The 8930-nt window shown below is 56.5% G+C and overlaps 1 protein-coding gene across 1 annotated transcript in view; it reads left to right on the top strand.

Annotated features, from left to right (window-relative positions):
• Window positions 1-3913: 3913 nt before the first annotated feature.
• Window positions 3914-8930, top strand: part of LOC144949345 (rho guanine nucleotide exchange factor 28-like) — a 66093-nt gene continuing 61076 nt past the window's right edge. The window contains exons 1-4 of the mRNA XM_078879319.1: window positions 3914-4051; window positions 4218-4706; window positions 6341-6599; window positions 7174-7270. Of these exons, the coding sequence (XP_078735445.1) occupies window positions 4249-4706; window positions 6341-6599; window positions 7174-7270 (814 nt within the window). The 5' untranslated portion in view covers window positions 3914-4051; window positions 4218-4248. The remainder of the gene's footprint in view (window positions 4052-4217; window positions 4707-6340; window positions 6600-7173; window positions 7271-8930) is intronic.

Raw genomic sequence — 8930 nt, 5'->3', positions numbered from 1 at the left:
TGCTGGAGGTGAGTTAAATGAAATAGGTGAGACGAAGCAATGGGGGGGGGGGGGCGGGGGGCAAATCTGCGATGCTGCGTGATTTCGGTGGAAGCGATATCGATGACACTCAATGATGACGAGCGGAATGGAATGAATGGGGGACGAGTGATGGCCAGGTGCTTGACGCACGTGATGCCGGAGCTCTACCCATAACCTTTCACAATTCACTTCCAGGCAGAGGTCGCAACCGGGTACCCGATACCCGTACCCTACCCGATACCCGGCTACCCGTACCCGGCCTGGTACGGGTACCCGGCCGGGTACGGGTACGGGTAGACCGTGAGTCACTGGTGAATAACTGTTTGTCACTCATTTCCCAACGTCTTGTCTCTTCACACAAATTCAAGTTCCTAGAATCAACCCACCCACGCCTGCAACATGGCTTCATCCCAGAGGTCGCAATCAGGTACCCGATACCCGTACCCTACCTGTACCCGGCTGGGTATGGGTAAGGTACGGGTACGGCCGGGTACGGGTACGGGTACCCGTTTGCGACCCTGGTGTGGCCGGGTACGGGTACGGGTAAGGAATCAAAACCCGTTTCCAACCTCTGCTTCCAGGGGTCGACGCTGCAGGTCACTTTACGAACCCGGGCTTAATTTTTGTTCCCTGCTCAGCTAAGCCGAGCTTCCGAGGTCCCTCGAGATCGCGGAGCGCGCACGTTCCGGGAGGATCCCGCCGTCGGCGAGTGGGGCCCGGCAACGCGAAAGCGCCGGAGGGCGCCCGCTGTGTTTACGTAACGCGATATCCGTGGACGCTTTATATGGCGACGTTTAAAAATAGGGGCCCGTCCGTCGAGGTGTATTCTTAACCCCCCCTTCTCTCCCCCCCCCCCCCCCCCCGTGCGTCGTCAAGGCCACGGCGGAGCGGGAGCAGGATTGGGATCGGGAGTGGGATCGGGAGTGGGATCGGGAGTGGGATCGGGAGTGGGATCGGGAGTGGGATCGGGAGTGGATCGGGAGTGGGATCGGGAGTGGGATCGGGAGTGGGATCGGGAGTGGGATCGGGAGTGGGATCGGGAGTGGGATCGGGAGTGGGATCGGGAGTGGGATCGGGAGTGGGATCGGGAGTGGGATCAGGAGTGGGATCAGGAGTGGGATTGAGTTTGGGAGCAGGAGCAGGAGTGGGTTTGGGATCGGGAGTGGGTTTGGGAGTGGGTTCGGGAGCGTGTTAACGCGCCGGGGGGGGGGGGGGGTGTGCGGCTGCATGCGTCACAACGGTGAGGGGCTCTGTCCCGACGAGTCCCAGCGACGCCGCGGCAAGAGTGGCGGCAGGGTTCTGCCGTGCCGCGCGCCGCGATAATAAACCCCACGACCTCGTTCTCTTCCAGCCACGGCCAAGATCGGCGGTGAGCGATATCAGAACCGGTCCTGTGGCCGCCCTCCTTCCCTCGGTTTCACCAACCCACACTGACCAGCGTGGCGAAGTATGGCCAGGCAACCCCCCCCCCCCTCCCCCATTCCCCGCACGTGGTGGAGGATTTCCTCGCGGACTTCATCAACAGGGGATTTACGACAAGGCGGCACATTTGAGATTGATTTCGGGCGAATGACTGAAATTCCTTCATCAGCCATTCGGAGCACTCAGGAACACATTTTAATTGTTTGACAGGTAAGTCTTGCCGATTTTAATAGGCGCTTGCAACAGCACTTGCCCTGGCAAGCCCGTGTGGCTAAACGGGGTGTCTTTATCTTTGTGTGCGGTTGTGCACGTGTGTGGCGTGCGTGTGTGTACGCACACGAATGTCAGTCATCTCAGTGGGGTGCAGCAGTGTGGCGGTTAGCGTGCTGTACTACAAACCCGGTGATCCGAGTTGGACTCGTGCTCACGGCCAATAACAGTGATGATGATCTGAAACGGTCCTGGACCTCCCCTAGGTCGACTCCACCTCAAATGAGTACCTTTTGCGGTGTGTAGTAAACATCGGCACGAGCGAGATAAAGGCCGCCGGGCGTGGTGCTGGCCACCCACCCCCTCAGGTGCCGTGCCGGCCTTCATAGGTGCTTGCTGACAGCACTTGCTCCAACAGTCTGTTACAGGCTATATTGGGGACCTTTGTCTTTGTGTTTTACTTGTGTGTGTGTGTGTATGGAACGGCACGCAAGCACGCAATAAGTCCTATGGTGTTTTTCCATGATTGTGGTTATTGTGCACGGTGAGGCCATCATTGTCGCGATAGTAAAATAATCAACGGTTCACTCTCCGTTGCGGTTCCTCATTGTGGGGCGGTGCCGCCGGTATCTCTGCTGGTGGAAATTCTTTTATGTCCCGCCGTGCGCTGGGTTTAAAGATCGTGGGTTCAGCGGACAAGTTTCCACGTTGACGGGGGGGAAAATGAAAGCCTCTCTCACGTGGGTGAGGACTTTTTTTTTTACCTTTTGCGCCGTAACTTTCTCGTCTCCCCCCCGAGCGTTAGCGGGACGGCAGCGTCGGATTTCGCGACGTCGTCGTTTTTCTGCCGGTTTTGCCGACGGCAGGTGTGAGCGCGACATTGTCTGGGGGGCGGTGGGACGCGGGGGGTGGTTTACGGGTGTCCCACGCGGTTTTCCCGGCGGTTGTGCTGCGCGGATTTTTTTTGGGGAGCCCGGCGCCCCCGGCGTTTCACCGCCGAAGCGGTCCCCCGGGACATCGCGCGCCGAACAGCAAACGTCCGTACGGCGCGGGGACTCGGTTGACTCGACCGGGGGGAGCCGTACGGCACGGCCGCGAAAACCACCCATGCTGCTCGTAAAGTGGCCGGTGGCGGTGGCGGTGGGGGTGGCGCTGGGGGTTGCCAGCGGCGATGGTGAAGGGGCCGGTGTGCTAAGTAATAAGCTAGTGGCTGAGAGAGAGAGAGAGAAAACGTAGGCGAGGTAAAAGTACAAAGGCCTTCATCGCGAAAATCGCGTAAAACCTTCGAGCATTTGGCAAAGTCAAGGCCTCCCCTGGTCCCTGTGACGTCTTTTAGAATCGTCGCCTCCGGCCGTCCGGTTTGCTGCCGTCGTGGCACGAGCCAAGGAGCTCGTGTGGACGGGCTCCGGTCTCACGGTATTGGGGCCCCGGCCATTGCCAACTCGGCAAGATTGTCGCTGGCCCTGGCGGATTTTTTCCCCGTTTCCCGAGCCAACGGGGTTTTAAAGAGTGACTCCCAGTAGGCCTCGGCAAGGTAAGGTAATTTACCCTTTTTACTGGGTAAAAGGGTAATGTCTAGATTTGAAGTTTTCGTGACTGCAGAGATCCATACTCTTTGGTTCTTTCGGTAAAGTCACGTAGGTATAGATTTTAAATTTTATTTAATTTATACCTACGTGACTTTACCGAAAGAACCAAAGAGTATGAAAGGGTAAAGGGTAAAGGTGTCGACATGCCAAGGTAAAGGGTAGGGTAAAGGTAGCGCGGAAAAATTACCCGGTAAACACCTTGTGTTTACCGCTCGCTCAAAGCTCCGTGGCGCAGTTTGTGGCCTCCATTTAAAATTGGAATCATCAAGAGTATTCTATATGAATAAAGCGCCCTACCTAGCATTTACCTGTTAAAAACCTTCTTCATGTGTAGTAGTACCCCAGTAATTACCCTGTAATCGGGCAATTTGTATGGGGTAAGGGTACAAGGTAGGGTAAAGGTAGGCTCGTTGCTTTTGACCTTTTACCTTACCTTGCCGAGGCCTAATTCCCAATGCGCTTTAAGGATCCTGTGTCAGTGCGATGTGTGAATGTATGTATATTGAACTTTTTGTGCACCGTACATGCAAACCCTGCTAATCGGAGCTGCATGTAATACTCACTTAATCTTCTCGCGCGGTATTGATGACATCTGGCCACTGGTCTGCTGCGAGGAGTTGGCTCCCCGCGTGAACCAGGGATGCGTTTGTTTGGCCCGCCCAGGTCCCCGAAGGCCGTCGGGGTTGGCCATGATGATGGGTTCGTCCTCCGTGGCCTTTCCGCCCGAGGCCGGCTCTGCGGGGATGCGGTGCTCGGAAGGGATCCGGCGAGGCGAGGAGATTTACATCAACAAGTTGGCCATGGAGCAGGTACGCGCGGAAGCTCAGTGCCCGCGGATTTGTGGTTACACAAAATGAACTTGAAATGTTAAACTTTCATCCTTAGCGATAGAGTGCTTGATCATACTCTAGCACACGTGAGGGCAATTCACAGTCGTGCTTGCAATCGCCCCAAATCCTGTTGTTGGCTCTGCAGGACGAGGAGGACGAGGAGGAGGACGAGGAGAATGACGATTGCATTCGGCACCACCACCACCACCACCTCCACCTCGTCCCGGGCGCCACCACCTCGTCATCCTCCGACGCGCATCGCCCGCCACGGATGGTCACGGCGACGGCGATGGGAAGCCCCGACGACGAGCCACCCGACGAGAACGACCGAGAAGACGACGGTGACGGCGACGGCAAGGACGACGGCGAGTCGCGCCGCTGGGCGGACCGAGACGCGAGCTCGAGGGGGGGCGACCGACGATGCCGCCGCCGTTGCCGCAGACGACGAAAACGACGACGAAGACGACGACGACGAAGACGCCGACGACGAGGGTGGATGCGACGCGAACGGGTTCGGAAACGCGGCGCTCAGGTTGTCGCGCCTGCGGATGTCGATGCGCTCGATCTCGCCGGGACGGCGCCACAGCTGGGAGCCGGCCAAGAAGCGCGCGGTCGTCGAGTCCAAGAGGCGCAGGTGAGACACACCGGGGGGCCCCGGCGAAGCGGCGGTCGGCTAGGCAACCCGGCGATGCCGAGTTCGATTCCCGCTCACGGCCAAAACCGATTATATTGAACCGGTCCTGGGCCGGTTCAGATTAGGTTCGGCCTTTGGAAGCATTGGCACCTGGGGAGACGAAGACAGCCCGGTGCGGTGCTGACCACGCCGCTTAGTCGTTTGCCGTTGCCGGCAGTCATAGGTGCTCATTGGCACGCTTGATAGACTGTATTGGGGCGGGGGTCTTTGTCTTTGTGTGTCTGTGTGTGCATGCGCGTGCGCGCGTATGTGTGTGTGTGTGGGGAGCGGTAGTGTAGCGGTTAGCACGCCGCGCTACGTAACCCAGAAACCCGTGTTCGATTCCCGCTCACGGTCACCAACACCGGTGATGATTATCTCAAATGGTCCTGGGCCTCCACCTAGGTCGACCCGGCCTCAAATGAGTACCTGGTGCAGTGTGTAAAAACATCGCCACTGGGGAGACAAAGGCGGCCGGGCAGATTGGTGTTGGCCACCCCAACCCTCTCGTGTACCGTGGTGGCCTTCATAGGTGCTACTCGCGAACAACACTTGCCCCAGCAGTCTGTTAAGGTTATACGGGGGGGACCTTTATCTTTGGAGACTTGAGGGGGCCACAGAGGGGAGAAGAGTGCCAGGCGGTGAGCCAGGACGGAGGGGGCGGGAATTGAAGCGATTGCAGTGGAGAGGAATCGGAGAGACTCGGAGGGGTGGGTCGGGGGTTGGCTCAAAAGTCTGAGATACTGGACCACCATCGCCCAGAGGCTGGTTGGGATTTGGGGTTTCAGCCGCTGCCCGTCATTAAACCGGGAAGGGCAGCGAGTTGATGGTCCGAAGGCGCCGCACCCAACACTTGAAACCTGGTTTTTCCACTTAATACGGCACGAATTTCAGCTTCTGGGAGTGTAAAACGTCGGGTTTTAACGGACATGCAATTCGACGCCGTTTGCGGGGCAAATAAAATAAAACCTCGCGTGTGCCCCCCAAGTGTGTGGACGAGAGGCCCTCTGAAGTGGCTCGAGGGGTAGTTATGTGGCGTCAGCTTGCAGGGGGCTCTTCCCCTTTGCAAGGTGGCGATGCCGCTGTTTGCTGCCAGGATTTGCGACGCCCGATAAATATGGACAAAATTGGGTTGATAAAACATGAGATGTGTATTTTGGAGAAAAAAAAAAAAATCTGCTAATTCGGTGCGGTTACGTGTGTTGATTGTATCTCCAGCCTGCCTTGATTTTTATAGTTATTGCTGCTGTCGCATTGTGAATCCTACCGCACCGATAGTGTGTTTTCAATGACACGGTGACTTTTACGGTGGTGTGGTGATGTGGTGGTGATGGTGGTGGTGGTTGTGGTGATGGTCTTGGTGGTTGTGGTTATGGTGATGGTCGTGGTGGTGGTGGTCGTGGTGGTGGTGGTGGTGGTGGTCGTAGTAGTGGTGGTGGTGGTCGTGGTGGTTGTGGTTATGGTGATGGTCGTGGTGGTGGTGGTGGTGGTGGTCGTGGTGGTGGTGGTTGTGGTGGTGGTGTTGGTGGTCGTGGTGGTCGTGGTGGTGGAGGCTGACGGAGCGACCGTGTGCCGCGTGCTTCTCTTGAGAGCAGCGCCAGCGTTGATGAGCTCGACAGTCACAGCGAGGGAGAGGAGGAGGAGCAGGAGGTGGAGGAGGAGGGTGCGCAGATGTCCACCGTGGTGGCTGAGGAACATGGAGAAGAGGGGGAGGACGAGGTGGAGGATGAGGAGGAGGTGGAAAGAAAACGACGTTTGGCACAAGTGGGAGGCACCGTTGCTGAACGCCCTCAAACGTTAGAGGGGCTTTCGCCTCCATTCGGGATTCTCCACGAGCACAACGACCTCTCACCGGCAAGTGTTACCCCCCCCCCTCCTCTACCCCCCTCCTAGCCCCTCTCCCTCCTCCGTCCCCCCACCTCATCCTTCTTTGGCCATTAAGTGGTAAACATAACTTTCAAAATAGCTGCATAATTACAGCGCACGTTTTTTAAATCCATATTTCTAATTTATTTTCAAGATATATAGACATACACACACACACACAGGGTCAACCATTTACAGATGCCCCACTCATATAATCGTGGAAATGATTGTAAATGCAAAATGCTGAATTCACTGTTGTGCGACGAGCGTCGTTGGTGGCAAAGACGGAGGGGAAAGCTGCCGCCCTCCTCGTGTTGCGTGGAACTCAGAGGTAGCTCTAAGCCGCTAAGCCGTTCTCGAACACGGTCGGTTGGTGCACTGGCCTGCCGAGAGATCTGAACGGATTCTTTGTCTCGCGGCGATGACACCACTGTCTCGAGATTGACCTGGGGATAAAATAAATAAGTATAGACAGGACAATCGGTCACTTAAGGTCGCTACGCTGACCATGCCTTGGGATTGCCGTTCTCCCCCCCCCCCCCCCCGTCTTTGCGGTCCGCAGGACGGCGAGGAGGCCAGAGCGCTGGGTTTGGGCCCAATGCCCTACAGGAAGTCGGCGATGATGCCACACCTCCCGAACCACGAGCCCTTCATAAACAGTGAGTGGTTTGCCGTGTTACCAGCTTGGAATGTCTTCAACGGAAGGGATTGGGGATCACACGACTCCCCTGCTCTTCTCAAGTGCAGTCGGGCAAGGGCCACAGCCGAATATGGCCATGTGACGCCTCTGCCATCTAGTGGTCATGTGATGCATCTTCCATAAAAATGTAAATAATATAACGTTGGACATTCAACAATTTCCAGGGTCATGCCCCATACGGTGTTTACCAAAATCGCTCTCACATAGCCCGCATGTGTCTTCTCTTGAGTCTCTTTACATTCCCCAAAAAAACCTGGGTCACGGTCTTGAAAACCGATAATTCATAAAAATAAAGCTTCCTCTGTGAAGGATGATGACTGTGCGCTTTACACACGTGCGCGCTGTCCATAGCAATGACAAAGTAAGAAGTAAATAGAACTGTTCCCCACCATAGGAATGTGGAATTTCCACCACTGGCTCATCGTAGATTTTTTAATCCACACTAGGAAGCAAATCTTTTTGAATCCCCTGCCGAAAATGGTCACTATATTTTCTTTATATTATTATCCTTATTTACCTAGGGAAAGCCTCACTGAGTCTCAAGACTTTTTCAGAAGAGTCCTGCCTCGTTGTCTCAGCAGTGGCCGACGATTGCCGTGCGTTTCCCAATGAAGTACATTTACGGGACAAAGTTTTCAAGTTTCTCGAGTTTGGACCGTGACGACGGCTCCCGACGGCCCGCCTACTCTTAGTCAAACGACATCACGAGACACGCGATCTTGTCACGTCGAACATTTGGAGCAGCGTTAGCCCGCAGTATTGACCACAGGGGCCTGCCAGGTTCGAACCGCGATCCTCTGCCAACGAGCGGCGCAACGCGCTTCCGCTGGGCCGCGTCGCCGTCGGCTGAACGATGAAAGCGGTTTAGCAAAACTTGGCCGTGTTGGCCTGGTAAAAACCAGCTTGACGGTCTCAGTCCTGTCACCGGTGGCCACCGTCGGGTTGTGTTTCCCGCACCTCCGATTAGCCACGGTTGGCCACGTACAGCGCGAAAGAAGTTCAACGTACACACAAGCGTATGCTACCACTCGGACCGCCGTTGGCCCATCCTTGCCGAGAGCCACCTGCGCAGCTGGGGCCGGGCTGACTCACTCTTTCCGCGTCCGTTTGTAAATCACGGCGGGCAGCTGCTTGCTGCCGTCGTAAAGTAAACGGGGCAATGGCGCGTGTACGCCCCCCACCTCCCGCCGCCTCGTCGAGGTGAGTTAGTGCGGCGTCCACGGGTAAGCGCTGTCGCGTCGCCGCAAGCGCTCCGGCCAGGGTCGTTTCCGTACACCCAGCACGCACGCGCATGCGCACGCTGATACCCGTGTACACACATTGGTCAAAAGACAAAGATTCCCAGGATAGCCTTAACAGACTGCTGGGGCAAGTGCTGTTAGCGAGTAGCACCTATGAAGACCGGCACGGCGCACGAGGGGGTGGGTGGCCAGCACTAAGCCCGGCCCGCCTTTGTCTCCCCAGTGCCAATTTTTACACACTGCATCTAGTACTCATTTTAGGCTGAGGCGACCTAGGGGAGGCCCAGGACCGGTTCAGATAATCGACATTAGTGTTGGCCATGAGCAGGAATCGAACTTGTGTCCCCGGGGTTCATAGCGCAGCGCACTAACTATTGC

This window comes from Lampetra fluviatilis, chromosome 53 (assembly GCF_964198595.1).
Source record: "Lampetra fluviatilis chromosome 53, kcLamFluv1.1, whole genome shotgun sequence".
In the NCBI taxonomy this organism is placed as follows: Eukaryota; Metazoa; Chordata; class Hyperoartia; order Petromyzontiformes; family Petromyzontidae; genus Lampetra; species Lampetra fluviatilis.
Note: the sequence above shows the minus strand (reverse complement) of the source record. Positions and strands in the feature narration are given on the sequence as shown.